This window comes from Tenrec ecaudatus, chromosome 5 (assembly GCF_050624435.1).
Source record: "Tenrec ecaudatus isolate mTenEca1 chromosome 5, mTenEca1.hap1, whole genome shotgun sequence".
NCBI lineage: Eukaryota > Metazoa > Chordata > Mammalia > Afrosoricida > Tenrecidae > Tenrec > Tenrec ecaudatus.
In genome coordinates, this window is record NC_134534.1 from 3,740,516 (window position 1) to 3,767,346 (window position 26,831).

Sequence of the window (26,831 nt, forward strand, 5' to 3'; positions counted from 1 at the left end):
CCTTCCGCATGGATCCCGCCTCAACATACCGAGGACATGAACCTTCACAACTCAACCAGCAGACAACACCGCACTCTGTGCTCGGTTTGTGAACAGATCGAAGCCGTCAAGGAGGTTATTGTACTTCGATCCTTGCTGACCCCCGGCCGGAACAGCAATCGGGGATTCAAAGGACACATGGCGCAGACACATCTGCAGCACCACACCTCTTGATATCGTCAAAAAGCAAAATGCCGCTCTGAGCAATCAGATGTGCCAGGCCCCCCAGGCCATTCAAAAGCAGGCAGTGACTGGGGACCCACTAGGACGACCGGGTGCCGTGGGGTGGCGGTGTGCGTGAAGAATGGTGAAGATGCCAGGAACAAGCAGGCGTCTCTCGGAGGCAGTCCGCAGCCAGAGTGCCCCCTAGAATGGAGGATGGTGAGACTTTGTCCCACGTGCTTTGGACATGCGTCCAGCAGAGACCGGTGCGTCCAGCAGAGACCGGTCCCTGGAGATGGGCATCATGCTTGGTAAAGCAGAGGGGCAGCGAGAAAGAGGAAGGCCCTCGATTGGATGGGCTGCCACGGTGACTGCCACAGTGGGCTCAGACACAATTATGATTGTGACGGTTGTGACGATGGGGCAGGGCCAGGTGGTGTTTCCTACTGTCCAGCATGGGATGGGAACCAACTCAATGGCATCTAACAGCAACTGTGAGGGCGTGGACTGCCACATCTTCCCCACGGGAGCAAGTGAGTTTGAACTGTCCACCTGACAGTTGGCAGCCAAGCGCTTAACCACTACGCCACCAGGACACCGTGACACCAGGTGCAGCTACTACAAAGCGTCTCTGCAATCCCTTTTCCGAGTCCTTTGGCTCGCGGCTGCCCCCAGTGGGAGATGAAGGAACAACAGCCCACGGGTGCGCCCGTCAACAGCCATTGCTTAGTCTTTATCGCCCTCTAGTGACAGCTGGTCCCAACGCAACTCAGCCTGGAGTCCTGGTGGCTTAGCGGGGGTGTTACTCATGGAGCTGCAGACCAGAAGATCAGCGGTTCAAACCTACCAGCTGCACCATGGGAGAAAGAAGAGACTGTTTGCTCCTGTAAAGTGTTAAAGTCTCAGACTCCCACAGGGGCATTTCTACCCCGTGTAAAGGGTTGGAATTGATTCAGTGATAGTGGGTTGGTTTTGTTGTTGTTGTTGTTACACATAAAACTCTGCTCTGTTAGGCTCAGCAGGTCTTCTGGCATTTTCTGAATGCCCGCTCTGTCCCGAGTGGATGCTGGTCAGCGTGCACCATGCACACGAGATGAGAAGGCCCTCTTTGCACGGATAGGATGGTGGGTTAGAACCCCGGACAGGGAGCACCCCAGGGCCAGGTCCACGGCAACACTGGGGCGTCCTCGGTAGAGGCACAGGCATTTAGAATTGTTGATGTCTTCAGAATGTCACAAAAGAGATCGCATAGCACAGCAAGGAGCCGCACTCCAAGTCGGCTACCATCCAAGGAGCTGCTTCCATCCGAGTCAGGCACATGCTACAACAGTTTGATAGTTTGACTGCAGGGTTTGTTTGATAGTTTTCTGTTTTGTTTACAGAATAAGGCACTGAGAATAAAGCTGATGAACCTTCCTGTCACTGGGCCCCCTTGCTCCTGTCCCTCACAGGCTGTGGATTTTCTAACCCTCTCAAACCTCTCTCCGCAGGGACCCCCAGGACTGCCTGGTGTCCCAGGGCCTCCTGGGCCTGGAGGGCCCCCGGTAAGACTGGGTTGGTTTTCTCTCACAAGGGCATGATGTGGAGGTTCAGGCCTGAGGAAGGCAGGTCACCTCCTTGGGGATGGGTGCCAGGGAGTATCGCTCTGCAGACCCATTCCCACAGCCCCTCAGACAGACTGACAGAAGTGTGTGGGGCACTGCTGAGGCCAGGGCTGCCCACTAGGCTGGCTCTTAGGCATTTAGGGCTTGGCTTGGAGGTGAAACAGAACCAGGGTCTTGTCAGCATGTCCAGTCTCAGGATGCAGGGAAGTAGGTGGGGTCAAAGCCGTGTCCACCAAGTAGGTGTATCTAGGAACCCCACCTGCTGAGTGGGGTCTGACCAGAGACCACAGCTTCACAGTGGGCAGGGATAGAGGCCCCACCTGTCTGACCACACTTGCCAGGAAGGTGGACCCAGGGAACCACATCTGTCTAGTAGGGTGGGGCCAGAGGCCACACCTGCCCCGTGGGCAGGGCAGCCCCAGCAGGAGGCAGAGGCCAGACACCGGCCCATCTGGTAGCAGTGACAGTCAATGGTGCCCCATAGTGAAGATTTATTGGGGTGACAGCTCCACCCCCTTGTACCATGGAGGCTCGCTTAATACCACGAGCTCCACTTTGGGTGTCAACCACAACCAGATGCCCGGCCAGTGCAAATGGGGGGGGGGGGGGCAGGAGGAGCTGACTCTCCGTGAGGTCACACCAACCTCTCCCTGTTGATTCCTTTGCAGGGCTTACCTGGCGAGATAGGATTCTCAGGCAAACCTGGCCATCCAGGGCAAGTGGTGAGTGTCCTGGGCCCACCCCTCTGCCCCTGTGGGGCCACCAGAGCTGGTAAGGACAAGGGCCTGGCCCCAGCCAGGTGTCTTCTGTCTTGACATTTCCACAAGCCCTGTTTCCAGTTCCTGAGTCGGACAAACCCCTGCCCAGATGGGAGCAGTGCCTCCCCTCATCCCACAACCCAGAGCCATTTTCTGACATCTTTGCTTTCTCCCCTGCTTTTTTGAAATGATGGAGCCAATTCAAGGAGACTCCCAGTTCATCAGTGTCTGCGTGCATAATGCAGTGACCTCGATCGCCCTCTTCATGCCGACCACACCGTATCCATTTATGTTTCCTCTTGATTCCACCACCATTCATGGAAACACAGTGCCCCATATGCAAAAATATGCCCTGTGCTCCCGCCCACCCCAGGCCCCAAGACACCCATTGTCATTGAATCCACATCAACTCACAGTGACCTTACGCAGTCTTTCCAAGGCTGTGACTTCTCATGGGAGGAGATTGCCTCATCTTTTTTCCCTCAGAGCTGCTGCTGGCTTTGAACCACTGACCTTGTGGTTAGCAACTCAGTGCCTACCACACAGCGCCCCTAGGGCACCCAGCAGCCATCTATCACCATTGGTCTCAATAGACATGCTCATTTCATATACTTGTAAGCGAAGTCATGCAGTATCTACCCTTTGTGTCTGGCTTGCTTCACTCGGAGGATGCTATTGGGGTTCACCTGTGTGGTGGCTGCACTGGGCTCCGGGACCCTAAATGGCTGAGTGACATTCCCCTGGACATGCATTCCAAGGCCCTTTGCTTTTTCAAGGTGTGACGAGTCATCCTTAGGGGACCCACATAGAGATGTTGCAAGTGGCCTGGGATGCCCTACCTTGGAGGACAGCTCTGGTCATCTGCTTCCCAAAGGACTCAGCCTTGAACACTCATGGGACGGCTCTGCTCTGCACACGGGGCGTTGGCATGGGTTGGCGTCAACCTGACAGCCCCTGGTGTTCACCTTGGAGATGAAAGTCAGAGCAGGAGATGCGGGACCCTGCCGACTGCGTTTCTGAGGGACCGGAGAGGGGAAGCTAGCATTGGGAAGGGAGATCAAGGAAGACAGAGATACGGAGAGGAGAGAGATAGTGGAGTCTCTCAGAAGCTGGGGCCGATGCACAGTTCTTTAATAAATTTAAACCACTGAATTATGCGGTATGTGAATTATATTTCAATAAGCAAGTTCAATTTTTTAGTAAGAGCTTGGGTAGAAGTAGACTCATCAAAAATGGATTCTGTAGATGTCTGGCCCCTCCCACCCACCATGCGTCCAGGGCCCTGGAAGCAGGACACTGACCCAGCAGCTGTGGCCTGACAGCTCCCGGAGGGAAAGTTCAAGGCCAGTTTCCCAAGGAGGCACTGTCTCATCTCTTTGTGCTCTTTCCCCCTGGTACAGGGGCCACCTGGGAAGGATGGGCTGAGCGGAGCGCCAGGCCTGCCGGGACCCAAGGTGGGTATACTCAGCGTGGCTGGCACATGCTGGAACCCCATCCGTGGATGCCCCGGGGATACTAACCATCGGCCCATTTCAAAACCCACAGACTCCCTGGAGCCCGGGTCTGGATACAGTGGAAACATTTGGTGTCCGGGGTTGGGCAGGGGAGTGTCCTGATGTCCTCTTAGAAAACCAGGATGGAATTTGGAAAGCTCGAACCTTACACACAAGCCCAGCCTCCATAGGTTTTCTTTTCAGGAAGGAAAAATGTTGAATACTCTAGCTTCAAACGAGACTTCCAGTTGTAAGTACGAGGGTGACAGTGAGCTCAGCTCATGACGGGAAGGTCATGTAAGTAATAGTTTCCAGTGGGTTGTCCTAAGCTTGGGACACACACCCCACCTTTGGCCCCCACAGCTTGGAAGGTCACATGGAGCATCACAAGCCTGGGCACCAAATAACTTAACAGACAAGGAGGCCTCGTTCCTGGTCACCATGCCCCAGCCCCAAGTGTGCATGCCATCCCACTGCCAGGCCGTTCCAAGACAGCCCTTAAAGGTTGTACGGGAATGCCTGCTGATGCTTTGGATGAGCCGACTTAGATTCAGGAAGGCAGAATAAGTCCAGATTCAGCTAGAATCTTCAGGCGTTTTAGGGTACTTCTCATCTACTTCCTCTCCCCAGAGACACTCCAACATCGCCCTGATTTCCGATAGCTCAGCAAGAGAACAGCCCTGTGCACACGCCTTTGTGTTTTCCTGTGGAAAGGAAGGCAGGACTGTCTGGGACGGGGCCCGGAGGGGCGTGGGCGGTTTGGTCAACGTGTTTGGCTGCTCAGCATGAGCCTTGAGACAGGTGTCTACCAGACGTGCCTTGGAGGAAAGATCTGGAGATGGGCCTCCCACATCCCCCCTATCTGATGACGCCCGTGGGTCACCGAGCATCGGGGTCGGGGGGTGGTGCCTGGCTTCGTGAGCTGCCTACGAGGCCCCACAGAGCTCAGGATGTTCACACCCACCTGTGAACAAGGAATGCCCTTCCCTTGTTACTAGCACGTGTACTCGTGTGCTTCCGAAACCAAACCCAGGCTGTCGAGTACTTCCCGACTCAGAACAACCCTGTAGGGCTGAGTAGAACTGCCCTTTAGGGTTTCTGAGGCTGTAATTTTTAAAAACAGTACTATTGGCACTTAACCCACATCTCACACAATTTAATCACTTGATCCTATCAAGAATTGTACAATCATGACCACAATCAATTTCAGAACATTTACTCCCCCACCCCAGGATTAAATCACTCTTAAAATGAGTGTGTAATCACCTTCAATTCTAATGCTTACTCCCCCTCCCACCTTCCTTGTTTACTCTCGATATTTTCCCATCCCAACATCCTCTACAAGTCCTTGAGGCTGAAATTCTTGATGGAAGCAGACTGCCTCGCCTTTCTCCTGTGGAGTGGCTGGTGGATTTGAACTGCTGACCTTTGGTTTAGCAGCCCAACACATAACCTGCTGCACCCTCGGTTAAACCAAACACATTAATGCTACCTTGTGCTTCTTGCAGGGGAACCCAGGAGAAAGAGGGGAAGATGGCCTGCCGGGGAAGCCTGGTGTTCGGGTAGGTGACCTTGCTTCCTTCCCCATCACATCCCACACGGTGCATTTGCAGGGTGTTTGTGTGTGTGTGTGTGTGTGTGTGTGTGTGTGTGTGTGGCCGTTGGGGGGCTCAGCTCACTGAGCACAGCACCTGTCTCAGCCAGGAAAGAGTGGGACAGTGAGCAGGGTTCTGGGGATCCCCCAGAAATGGACACACTACAAGGACGGTGGCCACAGGATCACAGTCAGCCCCAGGGGAGGCACAAGGCAGTGCTGCCGCTCTCTGGTGCTGCCGCCACAGAAGCACCATGCAGAGGAGGCTTCCACAAGCACGGTTCTTCCCCACAGTTGAGAAGACCCTACGTTTGAATCCAGGGTGCCAGCCCTGGAAAGCTTTCTCACTCAGTCACCGCTGGGAGAGCTTTCAGGGTGTCTTCAACATCTTTCACCATCTGTGCGCCCAGCATTCCTTGGATCTCCGTGTGTCTTGACGTCCACCTTCCCCTGGCTCTGTGGGGTTCTCGCAGAGAGGCCTCTCGTTCCCAGGATGCACTTGCTCCTGGCTCTTCTTTCTTGGTTCTACCGAGGCGCGCCTCCTTCTGCTCATGTCACTCTCCTTTTAATCTCCTGTCGGATAAAAGGTGGTGTGGGCCACTCCCCAGGGAAGTCCCTCCCACCAGCTCAGGGCTCGGACCTGAGGGAGGGTGTTGCATTCCACCTTATTCCCCTCATAGCTGATTGGCTGATCCCATCAGATCGCATCGTGAAGGGTGACTACGTCATTCTATAACTGCCAAATTGCATCAAGCCATGACCACCAAGTCACTAAGACCCATGGCCCAGCCCTATTGACACATACTCTGGGAGGAGACACAGTCCTTGAGATGGAGGGAGTGGGTTCTGGAAGCCAGTAGCCCTGCATCTGGGGGAGAGGGCCCCTCAAGAAGGGCCATGGTCCTGAGCAGAAGATAGCGACTGTCCTCTGGCCAGGGGGAGGGGAGCAGGAAGGACAAGCTCCTGCTCTCTTCCTGAGTGGCAGGCCCCGCAGGGCTCCTCAGGCTGGGAGGCCATACATCCAGCTGACACCACCGATTGGTTGGTAGAATTCCCCCCAGTTTCCAGGAGGGTGGTAGCACATGTGCTTTGGTTTGCTGTTCTCTTCCGTGCTTGTCTCCTTGGGACTCCGATGGGAGTCAACCGTGCGCTTTAGTTGCATCCTCTCACATTCAAGAGTGCACGGATTCCAAGATGCTGTTTAATCGGGAATGCCGAAGAAGCAGCGATCCACTTGAACGATGGTGCTGGCGAGGAAGACCGACGGGACATGGGCTACCAGAGCTCATCTGTCCCGGAAGACTGCTCCTGAGGAGCAAGGATGGCAGGACGTCATCTCACATCCTTGGAACATGGCAGCAGAGACCGGTTCCTGGAAAAGGACGTCACGTGCGGGAAAGAAAAGGAGCAGAGACAGAGAGGCAGACCTTGCTGATGGACAGACGGATGGACAGACACAGTGGCTGCAGCCATGGGCTCACGCATGACCACCATGAGGCTGGTGCAGGGTAGGACGCTGTTCCGTGCTATTGCACATCAGGTCGCTGTGTGTCAGAAGTGACTCGGCGGCTCCTAATAATGACAATGGCGGCTGAAGATAAAGAATTGCTTTCTGAGTGGACGGGCACAGCGAGCCATAGGAGACAGCTTCCTGGGGGTCCACTCAGGGCCGAGTTGCTTGCAGGGTGACTGGCTGTCCCAGGAAGACCAAGAGAGCCTCATCCTTCTTCCTCAAGGACCGTCGGACTTCCTGACGCAGGTGTAGGCTGCATGTGAGCTCCCTAACTTCCTCCTAACTGAGCTGGGCCCCTTGCCTTTCCCAGCATGGGACAAGCCACTCCCGCTGCTGCAGATGGTCCCCTGCCTCCCTCTCACACACACAAAGAAGATGCAAAGTGACAGTCTGGGTGACAAGTATTTGCACAATTCCGGTTAGAGCAAATCCTGGCTAATTGCGCTTGTAGACACGGTGGGGTTGGCGGGTGAGTTGGAGCATGTCTAGAATGCCGATGCGTGTTGACTCCGGACGCCAGCCCCCATTGTGGCGAATCGCTGCACAGGGAGGCATGTGCTTTCACCCAGCCATGCTCTGGGGACCCTTTCTTTCTGAGACGTGAGAGTGGGCTGGCTGCTGTGGCCCTTTGAGTCTGGCACGCGCTTGTCGTTAGATGTCATCAAGTCGGCTCTGACCCACAGCGGCCCTGTGCCCAGCAGAATGAAACACCACGGGGTCCTGCACCCTCCCCACCACGGTTCTTCTGTGGGAACCCAGCGCTGCTGCCACTGTGTCAACCCATTTCTCTGACCCTTCTCTTGGACACCTTCCTACTTCGCCCAGACTGATGTATTTTCTGTCTCAACTGCGGGGATATTCTGCACGCATGAGTTATTCCTTCTTTCCTGCCTTTCTGCCTCCTCCCTTCCTCCCTCTCCTTCCAGCCTGTGTCCCACCACTCATCCGAAAACCACTTTCCCCCATGGAATTCCAAACCAGATGCTTCCCCAGAGAGCGCCCTGGGCTTGAGAAGAACACCTGTGCTTTCTAACATACTCAGCTGCTGAGAAAGCAGAACCCGCCACCCCTCGTGCCACGCCCCTCCTTACAAAGGGGGTTGGTAAGGACCTGCTAAACACAGAAGCGTCACGGGATGATGGGAAGAGCCCTGCTGGTGCTATGTCTCTGAATTCATCTTGACCACAAAGGCTAGTGAAGGTCCTGTGGCGGAGGGTGACACCTGACCCAAGCTGTCAGGGAGAGCACACCCATGCCGGGGGCTGATGTGCAGATGTAAGGCAGAATGTCAGCAGAATTTCATCCCAGGCTTGCCTGCCTTTGTCCCAACAAACCAAGGAAGGATGGATGAAGCTCGTCCTGGTCCCCAGCCACAGGGGCATGCTGTGTCACCAACCAAGTGGTACAGCAATCGTAAAGACCCAGCCAGCCGGGACAAATCCAACAGCAGCCTCTTCTCCATCTTTAGAATCAACGTGGGGTCCACCTTCCTCCAAGGGACAGCCAGAGTGGCTGTTGGCCTGAAGCTGGGCGTTGTCGGTTCAGCCTTTTCGTGTTGTTGCATCAGAAGTGTTTGGATTCAAGTTGGATGGGATTCAAACTGTGAAAGTTCGGTCAGGGTTACCCCAGGTGCTGTCCCCCTTTCAGGGAGAGGAAGAGCAGTGGGGGTGGGTGGGGTGAGGTGGGGTGGGGTGCACCGTGGTTCCCAGTCCTGGACCCTGCATTCAGCCTGTGGGACTCGAGTCTCTGCCAACATGACTGAGAAATGCTGATGTGTCTTACTCTGTTCTAGGGTGACGTTGGGGAGCAGGGCCTGGCAGGCCGGCCAGGAGAAAAGGTCTGTTCCTTCATGCACCCTTGGTTATGTACTAGACCTTGCATCCCTTGCCTTCTGGAAGATCACTGCGCTCATGCGATGCATTCATGCCCCTGTGTGGTCAGTCACGACGAGCGTCTACTGCCTGCCCGCCATACTGCTGGCCAGTGGGGCTTTGACCCATGAGCCCAGTTGGGCTGGTCCTCGCAGAGCAGTGAACAGGCCGGGGGCATGCAGGTGAAGATGGAGAGGTACAAGAGGGTCCCTCTGACAGTCGGGCACGGGTGTCAAGAGAGATGGTGAGGTGACATTCAGGCTAAAGGACAAGTAGGTGTTAGTCAGCAAAAGGGTTGACACCAGGGGTTCAGGACAAGGGAGGAGCTGAGGGAGGAATCACCTGGCAGCCCTCAGCAGGTACACACTCTGGAAACCAGCATTCTCTCTTGTGCTTGCCATGGGTCTGTGACTTGGCCCTACTTGGGGGGACTGGAGAGCACGTGGCCCAGGTCTGTCCCCAAAGAGACCATCCACAATCGTGCTTAGTGAACAAGAGCTGCCATTTTGTTTTCACAGGGAGAAGCAGGTCTCCCCGGAGCTCCAGGGTTCCCAGGTGTGAGGGGCGAGAAAGGAAATCAGGTACGTGGTGTAGCCCCTTCCCACCATGCCTCCCCGACTATGCCCATGGGTAACAGTCCCCTCTGGTGGCTCAGGCTTTGGTACTCGGTGGGTTTAGCCAAGATCCAGGGGTTGGTCCAGAGATTATCGAGCAGCAGCTGGAACTGCGGCTGGGAGCTTTCTTGGAAAGGGTCAGGCATCTCGAGGTAGAATGGATGGGGACATGAGGGTGGGAGACACCACCTGTCAGCTCCTCTGGTGCCAAATGGAGAACTGGGTGCTTCATTCTTAACCGTTCGGACCACCCCTTCAGTGGGACTTCAAGTGGCCATGGGATGAAGCAGGCCAGGCCAGTTTAGAGGGTAAACAAAGTGCATTTCACCCAAAGTCATGTGATAGGGTGTTTTCAGTCGCCTCATATGCATAGGAAAGAGAGCTAGGCAACGAACTAGGAAGACACAGAATGATGCCTTTGAATTAGGATGTTTGCAAAGATAGCAGTGCCAGGAGAACTAGTGGATTTCTTCCTTCTTCTGGTAGTTCCTTCTAGAATTCTCCTGAGAGTGGTCAATGGCTTCATCTCATGTACTTTGAACATGTCATCAGGAGAGACCAGTCCGTGGATGAGGGCACCGTGCTTGGTAAAGTCGAGGGTCAGTGAAAGAGGAAGGCCCCCATGCGATAGAGGGACACCGTGGCCCCATCGGTGCACTCGGACAGAGTATTCGTTGGGAGAATGGTGCAGGACCGGGCGGTGTCTTGTTCTCCTGCCTTTGGGGTTGCTGTGGGCAGCAGTGGACTTGAAGACACCTCAGAATACCTTGCCTTTTCCTAGAGGAGTCTGGAAATAAACTCAGTTTGATTTCTAAGACTTGCTCATTTTTATCTTTTCCTACAGGGAGAAAAGGGTGAACTGGGGCTTCCAGGATTGAAAGGCAGCCGTGGTGACAAGGTAGGCATTCCCTGCTCTCATCCCAGTCTTCAGTTCTCAGTCATTATGTTTTCCTAAAGTAAGGGTTTGTCTGCAGACAGCATTTGTCTCAGAGTCATTGAGATCGAATCACTCCAAGCTCCTTTGTTTTGAGGCGACAATCTGTTAGCCTGTTAGACATGAACCTCAGACTATCTGTTCTCCACTGCTATAGACCGAGGCTGAAAATGATGCCGCATTCAGGTAACAAGGCATCCATCCATCCTACGGCCATCACCTTAGTCGTTAATTTATTCAGAGCTTAGTGAGCGCCTGTCATGATCTGAGTGCGGTGTTAGGCTTGCTTATGGCCAATCTCTCTCTGAATACTAATGCCACTTTCTGCAGCAGACATCAGTGATTTACCAATAACACCGAGTCATTGAGATTCAAAGGATGGAGAGCACTTGCTGAGCATCCAGTCTCAATTCCCTTAATTCCCATGTCCTGCTTTCTAGATCAGGAATAATAACAAACCAAGAAATGTTGCCACTGAGTTGACTGTGAACCGTGACGACCCCACACGTGTGTCAGAGTAGCACGCTGGTCCTGAGGGTCTTCAATGGCTGGTTGTTCGGATGTTGTGTTGGGCTGAGTTCACTGGAGAAGTAATGCTAGTGATATTTTCATGTGCATATGTGTGTCAAGAAAACGGCTCCACAGTTGTAGAATTGGGTACGTCTAGTGTGGTTCAAGGCTGTGAGTCCGATGTTCAGCCGGAGGCTTTTCCAGATCCATGTGGTTGTTGGAGCCAATGAACCAAGAGTCAGGAAGATAAACCTGGAAGCAGGAAGGTCCTCGGCTGCTGGGGGCAGAGTCGGATGACTCCAAGGTTGGCAAGCAACATGGCAGTCCACTGATTGATTGCAGGATCAACAGGAAATATGGCAGGCCGTTGGTTCAAGACCAAAGAACCTGAAGTGGATGAGACAGGTGCAGGATCCAGACACAGCAAGAAAGAGGTAGCTTTCACACCTCATCAATTTGCATAGGAAGTAGGCCACACCCCCATTGAAACGTCCTTCCAGTTATGTCAGGGCTGTGACCTGACTGCTTGACTGCTTCCATCAGATTCCATCACAGGGTGGATCACAGAATGTGAGGCTCTAAGTGCCAAACTGAAAACCCTGGCCCAGCCAAGCTGATCCCAAACCTGTCCCAGAAGTAGATCCCCAGGCCTTTCTTCTGAGGTGCCTCAGGACAGATGAAGACTGTCCTCTTTTCGGTTAGCAGCCAAGCGTGTGGGCCCTCCGCACCACGCAGAGACTCGATGTTATTTGTGGCACATCCATTTGACTGCTGGTGAGGTTGAGCTTGGCGCCGGCTTGGTGGTGGGTCAGGGCCGACTCTAAACCAGGGGCAGATCTTATTATTCTTCCTGTCCTGCTGTGTCAGTAGGTGTGCGGGGACGGGAGTTAGCCCTGGGTGGGTTTCCAGTCTGAACGCAAAGGGCCAGTTCTCCTCTGTCCTACAGAGGGACAACGAGTCAGAACCAACTCTCACCAACCCCTGGCTGAGCTCTAACCCAGCGTTAGAGGACTTGTGAGCAGGGAAGCAGCAGGCTCTTCTGCTCCGTGGGCAAGCCTGCTGTGGAACCACAGCTATGTCAGCAGTTGGCTGTGGCCCAGGGCGATTACCCAGTAAGCAAGGTGGGCAGGGGCTTCCTTGCTGAACTGTAGTGAACAGTTTCGTGTGGCTTTCCAAGATGTGCAGACAGGCGTGTGACGCTGCGTGCTTCAGGTGGTAAGCAAGTACAGTTGTGCGGATGGAGCAGGACACGGCAGTATTTCCTTCAGATGTGCAGAGGGTAGGTCGCCACGAGTTGGAGATAACTCAGCACCTAACAGCTTCAAAGTCAGCACAAGTAAGCCCATGTGTATCTTGCTGAGTGGGTCCTTTGTCCCTGCAACCACACAACACAAACAAAACCACTACCATCGAATTCAATTCTGAGTCATAGCCACCCCATAGGACAGAGGAGCACTGCCTCTTTGGGATTCCAAGGGTGTCATGCTTTACAAATGCAGAGAGCTTCATGTTTCTCCTGTGAGACGACCTTTGACCTTGAACTGCTGGCCTTTTGGTTAACAGCTCAGTGAGCCACCCACGATGCCACAAGGGATCTTCCTGTCCCTGCCTGGGGTTGTCAGCTTGCAGAGGTGTTGACTTTAGTAAGTGCCCGGTGGGGCTGGGAGAGAGACAGATGCCAGCCGGTCCAGACACAGGGTCTCTGGTGGGGTGGGAACTAGTGAAAGGATTCCCTGAAGATTAGTCCCTTGTTGTTGGATGCCACCGAGTCTGTCTTGCCTCACAGTGACCCGTGTACAAAGAAGGAAACACTGCCTGGTTCTTCGCCATCCTTACCATTGGTATGTTTGAGCCCACGGATGTAGCCTCTGTGTCTGTCCATCTGGAGGGACTTTGTGTCAGTCTGGGTAGAGGAGGGAAACCAATGCATAGACACTCATGTGTGAAGGAAAGAGCTTTATATACAAGAGCAGTTGAACATTGAGAACACATCACAGCCCAGGCCAGATCAAGTCCAAAAGTCCAATATTAACCCATATGCCCCATACAGATCTATAAAACCCTCTTCAGACTCACAAAACCCATACAATGATGCCAAATGTTAGAAAATCACAGGCCAGTGGGTAGAAAGTCTTGTGGATGCAGTGGTGTTGTAAGCATCTCATCACTGGCAGGGTGTCCACGTGGCTCCGCCAGGCTCCAGGGCTGCATCAGGGTGGGTCCATGTGATTTATCCTCAAGAATGAACTTAAAGAGAGTGGGTCTCCTGCCTCCAAAGAGGAAAAATCCAGGAGCTCCCAGAATCCTCAGAAGGCCATGCCCACACAGAGGCCTCATTGGCTATGACCCAACTGACAGACTAGACTCCACCCCTTCACTCTTAATCCTCTCAAGTCCCACATTGACACCAGATGATGTAACTACCAAACACATGATGTCATTTTTTAGGGACTAGTCTCTTCTGATAACATGCCCAAGTTTTGCCATCCTTGCTCCTAAGCAGCGTTCTGGCTGTACTTCTTTCCAGACGCATAGTGTGTTCTTTTGGCAGTACATTGGTTGCCAGCACCACGGTTCCAACACATCCCTTCTGCTTCCTTCCTCCTTCTTCAGGGTCCACCTTTCCGGTGCATATGACTGATTGACAGTCCCAGGATTGAGTGGGTCAGGCACAGGTTAGAGTAACAGCCTTGCCCCCCAATACTTTAAAAAGGGTTTTTTCAGCAGGTTTACCTCCTGCAATGAAATGCAGCATGCGACCTTGTACCTGCAGCTTTCTCTTTGTTTCCAACTTATGAATTCTAATCACCAATCATTAGCTATGCAGCTTGATGGAATGTTGGAGCAATTTCAGACTGAGGAGGTTGGCAGAATGGTTCAGCTTTTATGTCACCAGCCTCAGTGACTTCTGGGTAAATTGGAATGACGGTTTTAGTGGCTGGATTCCCTTGTATGTACATAGTTCCAGTCAGTCATGGGCAGCAGTGTACTTCATGATAAATCCCAAGGTGTCCTTGTTGACGATGGATGCGGTGCCATTCTTCTGGAGTGTGTCCTTGCTGCCACAGTGACCCATGACAGTCTGATTGGAAATGGCCAACCCCAGACCATCCCGGCTTCCTGCTGCTTTCCAAAGTGACCTTTATGCGGCCCCTTTCATTTTCGATGGCTTCCATTTCCCCCTAGATTAATGCTTTCTGTATTACAAGTTCTAGTTACCAATATAGGCATACAAGTCTGTTGACGGTGGACTCACTCTGCACCAGAATTGGTCATGGGACCCCCCACCCCCGCCCCACTCCCACAGTGACTTTGTCCTTACTGCCACCCTGCGAGGGAGCTTCAGTTACAGTAGCATCCCCATTTCATAGATAGAAAACCGAGGCTCAGGAGGCTAAGTTCTTGCCCAGGTGGCATGGCGAAGCTTCAGGAGAGTCAAGATTTGAACCCTGACCATTTGATCCAGATGCCACCCACTGGGTGCTAGATGGCCGGTGACAGACACACCAGGGGTTCCCTATCTCATTCCCTCGGCTTCTTCAGTGTCTTCTTCCCCAAGTTCCCCTTGTGTCCTGTCCCCTCCGGGTCCAAGCCTTCATCCGTCCGTCCACAGCCCTGGGCTTTTCTCTCCACCAACCTGCCATCTATAAACAGAGCCAGCTCAGCCTGGGGAGGCCATTCGGCCCCGCGGCTTCTGCAGATGCTTCCGAAATGCTATTTTTATGGGAGATGCTTGTTTCCAGGATGTGAAGGCTCAGCAGGCCCACAGAGCCCTGGCACCACCAGAGACATGACTGATAGTACTCAGCCTTCCAGAGAAGCTCCTCCTCCTTCCCTGCCTCCAGAGAGATAGACAAGGATGGGTGTGCGAGGCCAGGCAGACTAGAGAAACACACCCAATGACACTCATATATGTGTAAGAAAGAACTTTCTATCAAGGAGTAATTTTATATCGAGAAAACATCCCAGCCCAGTTCAGCTCAAGTCCATAAGTCCGATACTAATCCGTAAGTCCCTCTACAGACTCACACAATCACATGCAATGATGCAGAATGCAGGAAGATCACAGGCCGGTGGGTGCAAAGTCTTGTGGATCCAAAGTCGGTGGAAAACATCGCAAGGCTCCAGTAGCTCTCAGGGTGTCTAGTGAGCAGGAAATTCAAGAGAGAGAGAGAGAGAGAACACCAGCTTGCAGAGACGAACCTCAAGGGATGCCATCAGGCTGACTTATAAGCTAAACTCCACCCATATCTTCTTACAGGTTGGCACAAAAAGCATAACTGTCACAATGAGCACATTTAGTAAAACTAAAAATCCGACCTCACCTTGCTCATGCAGTCCCTGCTCCTCATTCATTCGGCCCTCGTTTTAGTCCCCTCCGAAGCACTAAGGCCACCCACCACTGTGCAGTCGCGTCCCCCAGAGCAGAGCGTCCCCTTGGTGTTTGCCCGGCTGTCGTCTCCACGGGAGCCTGTTCCACAGGTCTTTCTTCGGCTGCGGTGCGGCTGGGTGGGTTCAAACCCCGGCCTGTAGGTTTGCAGCCAATGGCACACGCTTGGACCACCCAGGGACTCAGCTTCTTGGAAGAGATACATTCCAGCGTCTCCCAGTGGGGGCTACCTGAGGGTAAATCCACCTGATAGATACGGCCAGGGGCCCGTCACATTCTCTCTCAACCTTGGAGTCCCTCCCTTACCAGGCCTTCTCCCAGAGTCGCTGGGAGGCCACGTGTTCCCACGCAGGGTCCCCTGTCTGGGACCAGACCCTGAGGTCAGCAGGTGTGCTCACAGGTGGTTTCCTGGTCCTGGGGCAGGGCATCTCTCAGAGTCTTCTCCTCTATCTGTGCACTCAGCTCTGAGCACTGGGACTTCTCCGGTAGATGCTTGTGGTCCAGACAAGGCTACCTGTGGAGTGCGGATGAAGCGATGGCCAGAAGTGCTGAGTCTGGAGCTCCCCAGCAGTAGCTCCACTTGAGAGAGACAAGGTGGTCTTCTCCCGTAAAGACCAATGGGCTCGGATGCAGTGGTTCTCAACCTGTGGGTCGTGACCCCTTTGGGGGTCGAACGACCCTTTCACAGGGGTTGCCTGATTTATAACAGTAGCAAAATTACAGTTATGAAGTAGCAAATGAAAATACTGTTATGGTTGGGGGGTCACCACAAAACGAGGAACTATATTAAAGGGTTGTGGCATGAGGAAGGTGAACAACCACTGCATGATAGGGTAGTTTCTCTCTGTCCGTTGGGCCTCAATGAGTTCGAATCAGCCCTCTTGTGTCCGCTGGGCCTCAGTGAGTTCGAATCAGCCCTCCTCTGTCCGCTGGGCCTCAGTGAGTTCGAATCAGCCCCCCTCTGTCTGCTGGGCCTCAGTGAGTTAGAATCAGCCCTAATCTGTCCATTGGACCTCAGTGAGTTAGAATCAGCCCTACTCTGCATTGGGCCTCAGTGAGTTAGAGTCAGCCCTGCTCTGTCTGCTGGGCCTCAGTGAGTTCGAATCAGGCCTACTCTGTGCACTGGGCCTCACTGAGTTCGAATCAGGCCTACTCTGTCCACTGGGGCTCAGAGAGTTAGAATCAGCCCTCCTCTGTCTGCTGGGGCTCAGTGAATCAGAATCAACTCTTCTCTGTCCCGTTAGGTCACTGTGTGTCAGTATCACCTCTGTATCAGTGGATTTCCTTTTCGGGTTATAAAGCAGAGACCGTGGATTCTGCAGACAGCGCCAGGCTCTGCCGTTTGATGGTGATGTGACGCTGGGCAGATTCATGGCTGTCTTCATGCTCTGCCTTCCTTCCCTCTGAACTGGGGTGACCGGAGCTTCTACCTGGAGGCATCTCTACACAGAGCAAGTGGGATGAGTTACCTGACACACCTGAACCTGGGATGCAACCCTGACAGCCATAGAGATCACAACCGCATGAGCAGATGGCAGCAGCAGTGCCTTGTTCCAGACCACCCGAGGTTCCGGCTCTCGGAGGCTGCAGTGTGACCATGCCTCCGCCCTTTGTTTCAGTGGAAAGTGTCTGAGTCTGAGTGTCCTCTGTGGACAGTTTTCCACCTTATGCAGATTCTGGCTTTCACAGGATTCACTGCAGTAACAAACCACATGACTTTTAAATTAAGCTGTGATCCCAAACCAAACTCATTGCTCTCGAATCAATTTTGACTCTGAATGACAATAAGGGGCAGCGTAGAACTATCCCAGAAGGCTCCGAAAGTTGTTAATCTGCATGGAAACAGACGGCTTCATCTTTCTTCTACAAAGTAGCTGGTAGATTTGAACAGCTAACCTTTGGCTTACAGTCTATGACACTAGAGTTCCTTGACTTCTTAACTGCTGCTGCATTATTATTGTTTATTAGTACCAGCTTGTCTCTCGCTAGATGACATATCCATCCATCTATCCATCCATCCATCAATTTATCCATCATCTGTCCATTTATAATCTAGCTATTTATCATCCCCCACCCACCCTCTATCTATCATCCATCAATCATCTATCCATTCATCCATCCATCCACCCACCATTCCTTATCTATCCATCTAGCTCATCTCTCTAAACCACTATATTCATTCATTCATCCTTCCATCCATCCATCAACTATCCATCTATCACATTCCTCTCTAGACCACAATATTCATCCATCTGTTTATCCATCCATCCATCCATCCATCCATCCATCCATCCATCCATCCATCCATCCATCCACCCATCCAAGCGTCATCTGTCTGCTATTCATACCTGGAAGAACTGCTAGCGTCCCAACACTGGGTTGGTGTCAGGAGCAGACCGTGACACAGAAGTCCAGTCCCTGACTCTCTGGTTGCGTCTGTGAAGTGACCGCTTTGGTGACCAGGCCACTCACCATGACTCCTCCTACCTTGGACGAACAGCTCAGGAGCCACTTTTCCTCCTGGTTGATGCAACAATGCCTTCCTCCTAGTTGAGCCTCTTCCTCAGATCACCCTCATTGCTCCCCCACAAGATGCTGTGAGTGGCAGGTGCTCTGCCCATCCCTGCTTTACCTCGAGGAAAGCACACGGGAAGAGGTGAAATGACTTACTAATGCCACTGTGCTGTGACAGGAATGCAGTCAGGCTCCTCAGCCCAGGACAGCCCTACAGGGACGGGGCGGAGGGTTCTAAAGGAGTCAGGCTTCAGACATGCCTGGTGTGCACAGGGCGCTCATACCTGCACATCTGGTGCAGCGTTTGTGATGACACCAAATGGAAACCAACCTGCATGTCATTAACATGGCAATGATGACAGGTCACTTTATGAGGTATATAGCCAATGGAATCCCACAGCATTGTCAACATAAATACTTCCCAAGGAGTGTGAATATGTGTGAACTGAACATGTTTTCCTATGTGTGAACTATTTTGTAATTTGCACTTGATCTATCTGCTTGTTGACCTATCTGACTGTGTATCCTCTATCCACTATTAGTGTGTCACCTGTCTCTCTCTATATATATATTTCTCACTCACTCACTTTCCATCCATCTTTCTAACAACTCATCCATCGTCTATTAATTGGTCAATCTGACTGAATTACCTATCATCAGTGAATCATGAATCCATCTCTATCGTGGTTGTAGTATGTCTATCTCTTTACTCACTCTCTGTCTCTCTCCATTCCTCCATTCATCCAGCTATCATCCACCCCTTCTCTGTCTACCTACCATCGATGTATAACTTCTCTTTTACATGGACTCTCGCTCTTTTTCCATCTCTCTCTCTATACACTGTGTATTATCTCTCTGTCTGACTGTGTGTCATCTACCTGTCACCAAAGTGTCATCTCTCTCACAACCTATCTCATCATTTGTCTGTCAGTCTTTCAGTCTATCTGTTATCTGTCTAGCTCCCTGTGTATCATCTATCTATTTACCTCTGTATCTATCTATGCACCCACTCATCTACCCACCCATCTGTTGTCTAATCCATTAAGGCTGCTGCAGGGGGTGATCCCACTGAGAGAGACGGGAAGTGGACTGGAAGACTAATGTTTCCCCCTCTTCTTCATCCAGGGTGAAGCTGGCCCCGCAGGTCCCCCTGGATTACCAGGAACTGTAAGTCCCTCAACTTCTTCCTCTGAATTCCCACAGCATTGGGGTACACCCTCTCCACCAACACCCCAATACACACATCATCTTGTTACCATTTTCCTAGTCATTCATTTGTCTTATAACGCAGCCATATGAGTTCCTCTAAGAAGCATTGTTTTTATATTGAAGACATGTGTTTCATGGAACAAGCCATGATGCCCTCTACCAGGCTGTGTGCAGACACTGAGGACACAGCGCTGACTGGTACACATGGAGCAGCTGAGGTCCCTGGAGAAGTGGCCCATCTTGGCAAAGTTAGCAGGGCGGGCGCACGGCTGTGGCCGGTGACTCGGACTTACTCTCCTGTCTCTGCAGGCCTCAGGCCAGTATCAGAGCATGGGCTTTGGAATCAGAGTGCCAGGTCCACTGGCCCATCAGCACTGACCTTCCATATGTTGTTTAACCTCTACAAGGCTCCATAGGCATGGTCTCATACCTAAAACATACATATTTGAAGAATTGAGGTGTAGTGTCCAGGCACATTGCAAAACTGTAGTGAAAGTCATCTGACATCTCATCAAGTTAAAAGAGCCACGGTGGCATAGTGGTGAAGCACTGGCTGTTAACCAAAAGCTCAGTGGTTCAAACCTACCAGCTGCTCCGTGGGAGGAAGATGTGGGAATCAACTTCCTTAAAGATGGCAGCCTTGGGAACCTTCTGGGGAAGTTTGACCCGGTCTCACAGGGTCGCTAGGAGTCAAGATTGCTGGATGGCACTGAGACACAGCAAGCACCCTAGCACCGTTCCTGGTAGATGGCAAATGCTCGATTAAAATCTTACCACGGACAACCCTGTGTTGAAGAAGTGCAGCCAGCGTGCTCCTTAGAGGCAAGGATGGATAGGTCCTGTGGACGCACTGTCAGGAGAAACCAGTCCCTGGAGAAGGACACCTTGCTGGGTAGAGTAGAGGGACAGTGAAAAAGACGAAGGCGCGCCACGAGATGGATGGACACGGTGGCTGCATCAGTGGGCTCACACTTACGAACAATTGCTCATACTTACGAACATTTGTGGGATGGCTCAGGACAGGCTGCTGTTTTGTTCTGTTGTACGTAGGGCCGCTGGGGGGGCGGGACTGGCTCCAGGGCAGTGGGGTTCTCCAGGGATTTTGAGGCTCTGTTCTTTCACTTTGTAAATTCCTGACGTGGGCAGTTTTACTTGTCTTTACATTGAGAGCCAGGCTCGGGTGTCCATCTGTCTAACTTCTGTGGCATTCTTTGCAGATGTCCCTGTTCACACCACACCCAAGAATCCCGGTAAGTCGCAAAAATCCCCCGTCTTCCAGCTGCCAGGCACCCCGAGGTCTCTGAAAGGAGGCACAGGGGGTCTCTAATTCTCACCTCCTCTTCTGGTCACTCCCTGGTGCCTGGCAGGGGCCGGGGGAGGGGGCTGGCCTTCTGGTCACCAGTACATGGGAAGGGGTGGGCCCTTCTCTCTTCATGTTGCTCTCCTCCCAGCATGCCCCCCCCCCCCCGAGGTGAGCCACCCAAATGTGTCATACTCAGATTGTTGCAGTCCCTGGGTACTGCCAATAGACAATGTGCTTGGCCACTAAGCAAAGGACTAGGGGTTCGAGGCCATGCAGAGGCACTTCAGGGGAAACAGCAGCACCATCTGCTGAGAATCACAGAGCACAGCTCCACTGTGGCATCCCAGGCTCGCTGGAGTCTGGGCAGCTGCAGGGAGCAGGACACCCATTGGTCTGTGGCCTCTGTAGAAATGAACCCCGGAAAAGACAGGTGGTCCTGGGTCTGCTGTCATGACATGTGGCTATATTCCAGTCCACTCTTTGCTCCATCTGCTCCACTGTCCTTGTCTACATGAGCCCCACTACATCCCCTTCTGGCCACCGTGTGTGATGTCTTTGAGGGCAGCAGAGCGGGAGACACCTGAGAGCTTTGCATGCACTGGCAGGAAGGACATGCCAAGATCTGCCTTGAGGGGCCATGCTGTCTGTGATAGGATTACATTCCTGTCTGTGATAGGAAATCCAACGGATACAATGATCATTCAAATGGGGCACCAACCACTAAAGCTAGTGATGCAGGCACTGAAAAATACTACCAGTGTCTTCGGTCTGAAATGGATCAAACATACATCAAGATGCATTGATAATTCCTGGTGACTGGAAAAGTTGGAAACAAAGAGAATGCGACAGTCTTTGGGAAGTATGGTCTTGGTGACAGAAATGAAGCTAGGAATCCCATGATGGAATTTTACAAACCCAAATGACTACCTCATAGCCAATGCCTTTTCTCAGTCACACAAGCAGCACCTACATATATGGACGCCAGATGGAAGACATAAAGATCAAGATGAATACACCAGTGGGAAGAGAACACGGAGAAGCTCAGTGTCAGCAGCTAAAACCAGGCCAGGGACTGACTGTGAAACAGACCATCAATTGCTCCTGTGTAAGCTGAAGCTGGACAAAGTTAAAACAAGTCTGTCAGGGCCAAGTATATCCCACCGGAATTTTGGGAACATCTCAAGAATAGATGTGATACGTTAACACATATGATGGAAGGCTCAATGAGCTGTGAAATGACATCGAGACTGTCGTTCATGAAGAAACAAAAAGATGGAAAGGAAGGAAAGATCCAAGGGAATGTTTGCCAAAGCTCTGCAACTCACCCTTCACTGTGCAGAGGAGTAACTGAGACAGACGGAAGAGCTGATGAAGTCAAAACGCTGAGCAGAAAACTTCAAAGGACAGCCCGAGAAGACAAGGCAAAGTGTTATAATAAAATGTTCTAAAACCTAGAGTTCGAAAACCAAAAAAGGCAGAACACGCTCCACATATCTTAAACTGAAAAAACTCAAGAAAAAATTCAAACCTTGAGTTGAAATCTTGAAAGGTTCTATGGACAAATAATGAACGGTACAGAAAACATCAAAAGAAGATGGAAAGGATGCACACAGTCACTGTACCAAAAAGAAGTAGTAGACATTCCACCACTTCAGGAGGTAGCCCCTGAGCAGGAGCCAACAGCACTGAAGGAAGTTCAAGCTGCACTGAAAGCATTAGCCCAAAAGAAGGCTCCAGGAATACTGGCAGTCTTTCAACTCCCGAGGGCTGCTGGGTGCAAATCAAGGAAGCAGACAGCTGAGTCTTCTGTAGAGCAATACAGGCAGTCCGGCCACAGGCAGCAAAGAGCAGGGAAAATCACCAACAGTCAGCCAGATGACAGGGTCTGACAGTCCCTAGCTCAAGTGATGTATACACCAGCAGTGTGGTGAAGCAGGTCTCAAAGGAACCTCAAACTATAGTGACACGGTCCATGGGTTGGGTATCCCACAGGTTGTGTAGCTCACAAGTTGAGGCAGAGAATGAGCTAAGGCAGCCGCACACTGGTCTGATCATCAGAGAGCAAGACACGGACAGGCAGGCTCACTGAGCCATTTATCTCTTTGTCCTTCAATTAAACTGTAACCTTATTAATCCCACATGTGTCTATTGGCCAGGTTGGCACAATAAACCTACCTATTACACTCGTCTATACCAGGAAATTTGGAAGAAAACTATTTGGCCAACTGACTAGAAGAGGGCCATATTTGTACCCATTCCAAAGAAAACCAACTCAATAGAATGCCAAAATTATAGAAAAATATCATTAATATCACATGCAAATAAAAGATCACCTAGCAACGGTAGTAGCAGTCCATTGACAGAGAGCTGCCGGAGGTTCATGCCGGATCCAGAAGAGGAAGTGGAACAAGAGGTGTCATTGCTGATGTCTGATGCATGTTGGCTGGAAGCAGAGGATACCAGAAAGATGTTTATTTGTGTTTATTGACTGTGTCGAGGCATTCAACTGTGCGGATCATGGCAAACTATGGACAATGTTGAGAAGAATGGGAATTCCAGAACACTTCATTGTGTTGATGTGGAACCTATACATGGATCAACAGGCAGTTGTGGGAGCAGAACAAGGACATATGGATGTTTTAGAATCAGAAAAGGTGTGCAGAGGCACTGCATCCTCTCGTCACACTTGTCCAATCTGTCTGTTGAGCAAATAATCGGAGAAGCTGGATCATACGAAGAAGAAGGCAGCATCAGGATTGGAGGAAGACTTGTTAACAAGCTGCGATGGGCAGGTTACACCATCTTGATCTTGAAAGTGAGGAGGACTTGAAGCACTTGCTGATGAAGATCAAAGCTGGTAGCCTTCAGCAGTGTGGATGAAAGTCAATGTGGAGAAAACCAAACTCCTTATAACTGGATCAGTGGCAACATGACAAATGGAAAAACGGTTGAAATTGTCAAGGATTTTGTCTTGCTTGGATCCACAGGCGATGCCTGGGAAAGCAGCACTGAGGTGGTCGAGTGATGCGATTCATTGGAAGATCTGCTGTACAAAACCTCTTTCAAGCATTGAAAAGTAAAGAGGTGACTTTGAGGACTAGCAGTGGGCCTGACGGTGGCATTCTCAATGGCCTCGCATGCGTGCGAAAACTGGATATTGAATAAGGAAGACCTAAGGAGGATGGGTGCATTTGAGTTATGGTACTGGCAAAGAATATTGGTAGTACCAGGGACTGCCAAAAGGAGTGCCACCTGGTGGTGAGGTGGTTACATGCCGGGCTGCAATCTGTTTGGTCAGCAGTTCAAAACCACCAGCAGCTCCACAGGAGAAAGACTGGGCTTTCTCCTCCCGTAAGCAGTTCCATTCTCAGAAACCCACTGGGGGCGCTGTGAGCCAACATTGACTAGATGATCATGAGCGTATGGACAGCCAAATGAGTCAAATCTGTCTGGAAGAAGTACGGCCAGCATTTTCCTTAGAGGCAAGGATGGCGAGACATTGGCTTTGGGATCATTGTCAGGAGAGGCCAGTCCCTGGAGAAGGACACCGTGCTTGGTAAGAAAGCACCGTGCAGGAAGAAAGAGGGAGACTCTGGACAAGATGGATGGACACGGTGGCTGCATTGACGGGCTCACGTAGAGCATTTGTGAGGGTAGTGCAGGACCGGGCAGCGTTCTATTCTGTTGTACACAGCCTTGCTGGGAGTCGGAACCAACTGGACAGCACTTGACACCAACAAACGCGTTTCCTGGGTGCATCCTCGGAGGCCGAGTGCATCAGAAGCTGGATCTCGTGCCACTGGGAGAGCTGGGCTGGGGGGGTTAACCTTCCTGTAGTGAATGCATCGAATAAACCAGCGCCACAACATGATATCCAGTCAGCACTCAGGAACAGGGTCCCTCCCGGGGAGAGGGTCAGGGCTGCCCAGTGGGCAGGCGCCATCCAGCCCTCTCCTTGCCCCCCCTCATTCAGTGCGCAGCCACCTCCCGTGAGTCCATGACATGCCCCCTTCACAGGGGAAAGCAATGAGGCTCGGCGAAGGCAAGAGACTCACAGAGGCCCTTCCGTCCCTGGAGGCGGACTTGTATCAATGAGTTTGGAAAGTGTTTGTGGCTTGACTGCCCCCTGGCCTTCCCAGCATGCATCTTTGGAGGTCTTTAAGGGGGCGGGAGGTGTGCAGAGGCGGTCTGACTTACAGAAGCCTGTGAGCCACAGGGTGAAGCACCCTGGCACCGCGCTCCCCTCAAAACCATTGCTATGGTGTTGCTGCCCCTCTGCTTGGCCGAGCACGATGGCCTTTTCTCGGAACTGTCCCTCTTGAGGGCATGTCCCTTCTTGCTTCCAAGGGGATCCTGGCCACACTTCTTCCCAGACAGATATGTACCCTTCTCCCGACAGTCCCCGGGACTTTCCATTTCCTTCCCAGCAGCATAATCCGCATGTATTGAGTCTTCATCTATGGCCTTCCTTCTTCAGTAGCCAACTTCCACATGCAGAAGAGCTGATTGAAAATGCCATGGTTTGGGTCAGGCGCCCCTAGTCCTCAAAGGGACATCCTGCTCTCCGACACTTTATGGGGGTCTCATGCACAAGGCATTGCTTGATCTCTCGGCCGCTGTTTCCACGAGCATGGGCTGTGAACCCAAGCCACGTGAGATCGTTGACGACTTCCGTCTGTTCTCCACTTGTCACTGGGTTGACTCTTGGTCCGCTTGCGTGGAAGATTTAGAGGGCATGAAAGCGACAGCATCGTTAAGAAAGGGGGCGCAGAGGGGAGGAGCAGTGGAAGGCCCCTCAGACCCCTGCCCACCCCATTCCCAGGACTGAGGGTGCTGTGGGGATGGCGGGTGACTGTAGCCCCTAAAGATGCTACTCATGCAGAACGGAAGTTAAGATTCTCATGGAAGCCTGACTTCCTGCCTACAAGGGGAGAAAAATGTAGACCCAAACTCACAGCCTAGAAAAAACTAGGCTGGCTGGTGGGATACAGGCTGGTGGAACCCCCAAGCATGTGGCCCTTCCCTTAGCCACCCCTTGCACCTGAGACAGAGCATGCCCCTCTGGCTCACATCTTAGCCAAACAGGAGCCACGTCTGTTAGGGACAGTGCCGGCAGGAGGGCCACACGCCTTTGGAGGACCAACTGTGAACAAGAAGGAGGCAGCATTGACCCAAGGACCTGGCTCAGAAGTGTCCTTAGGACCTGGCTCAGAAGTGTCCTTAGGAACCAGGGAGGGTGGACACGGGTTGCAGAGGGAAGCAGTGGGCTGAGGATGGGCCATGCAGAGTGAGGGGCAGACCGTGCGGATTCTTGAATGAAAGTGGAGCTGTCTGTGAACTTTCAGCCAGGTCACAATAAAACGTTAATTTGCATACTGAAGCATAGGGAGCGTAACCTTTGCCGTTCAAGAAGAGAGAAGGACTCAAGGTGTGTGGGGTGGGATAGGAGGAGCCCTGATGGGCAGAGGGGCTGTCTGGTGGTGGGCACCGGGCAGGTCTAGGGGTGGACACTGGTCAGGTCTGAGATGGGCACTGGGCAGGTCTGGGGTGGGCACTGGGCAGGTTTGGGAGTGGACACTGGGCAGGTCTGGCATGAGCACTGGGCAGGCTTGGGTGGGCACTGGGCAGGCTGGGGTGGGCACTGAGCAGGCTGGGGTGGACACTGGTCAGGCTTGGGTGGGCACTGGGCAGGCTGGGTGGACACTAGGCAGGTCTGGAGTGGACACTGGGCAGGTCTGGGGTGGGCACTGGGCAGGTTTGGGGGTGGACACTGGGCAGGTCTGGCATGAGCACTGGGCAGGTCTGGGATGGGCACTGAGCAGGCTGGGGTGGGCACTGGGCAGGTCTGGGGTGGCCCGTGCACAGATGCACTCCAGGGCCAGGAGGCAGCAGCTGGCCCTTAGGCCTGTGATGTATTCTGTGCTCCTTCTCCAACAGGGCGAGCAGGGGCCCCGAGGAGAGAAGGGTGACACAGGCCTGCCTGGAGAACCGGTGAGTCCTCACCCCTGCGCCCCTCACAGCTGTCACCTGTCTAGGTGGCATCCCGGGCCACAGGCTGCACCAGCCATTTTCTGGGGCCATCCACAGGAGATGTGGATTGAATGTGGCCCCTTCGTGGGGACCTGACCCTGTGTGCCTGACTGTGAAGCCCCAGGCGTCCTCCAAGGAAAGCATTCGAGCCGTTCCTGGGGGTGTTTCATTGCAGGGACCACAGGGTCGTCCTGGAGAACTGGGGCCTCAGGGACCGCCTGGACCTCCGGTAAGGAAACCTCCTCCCGGGGTTGGCCCCTGTCTCCTCTGCTGCCCCCTCACCTGGCATTCCC

The 26,831-nt window shown here is 52.6% G+C and overlaps 1 protein-coding gene across 1 annotated transcript in view; it reads left to right on the forward strand.

The window, feature by feature from the left end:
• The window catches only part of COL22A1 (collagen type XXII alpha 1 chain), a 200,348-nt gene that overhangs the window by 91,900 nt on the left and 81,617 nt on the right, over positions 1-26,831 (forward strand). The window contains exons 23-33 of the mRNA XM_075550530.1: positions 1,692-1,745; positions 2,474-2,527; positions 3,964-4,017; positions 5,565-5,618; positions 8,956-9,000; positions 9,553-9,615; positions 10,493-10,546; positions 19,122-19,163; positions 20,423-20,455; positions 26,446-26,499; positions 26,714-26,788. Of these exons, the coding sequence (XP_075406645.1) occupies positions 1,692-1,745; positions 2,474-2,527; positions 3,964-4,017; positions 5,565-5,618; positions 8,956-9,000; positions 9,553-9,615; positions 10,493-10,546; positions 19,122-19,163; positions 20,423-20,455; positions 26,446-26,499; positions 26,714-26,788 (582 nt within the window). The remainder of the gene's footprint in view (positions 1-1,691; positions 1,746-2,473; positions 2,528-3,963; positions 4,018-5,564; positions 5,619-8,955; positions 9,001-9,552; positions 9,616-10,492; positions 10,547-19,121; positions 19,164-20,422; positions 20,456-26,445; positions 26,500-26,713; positions 26,789-26,831) is intronic.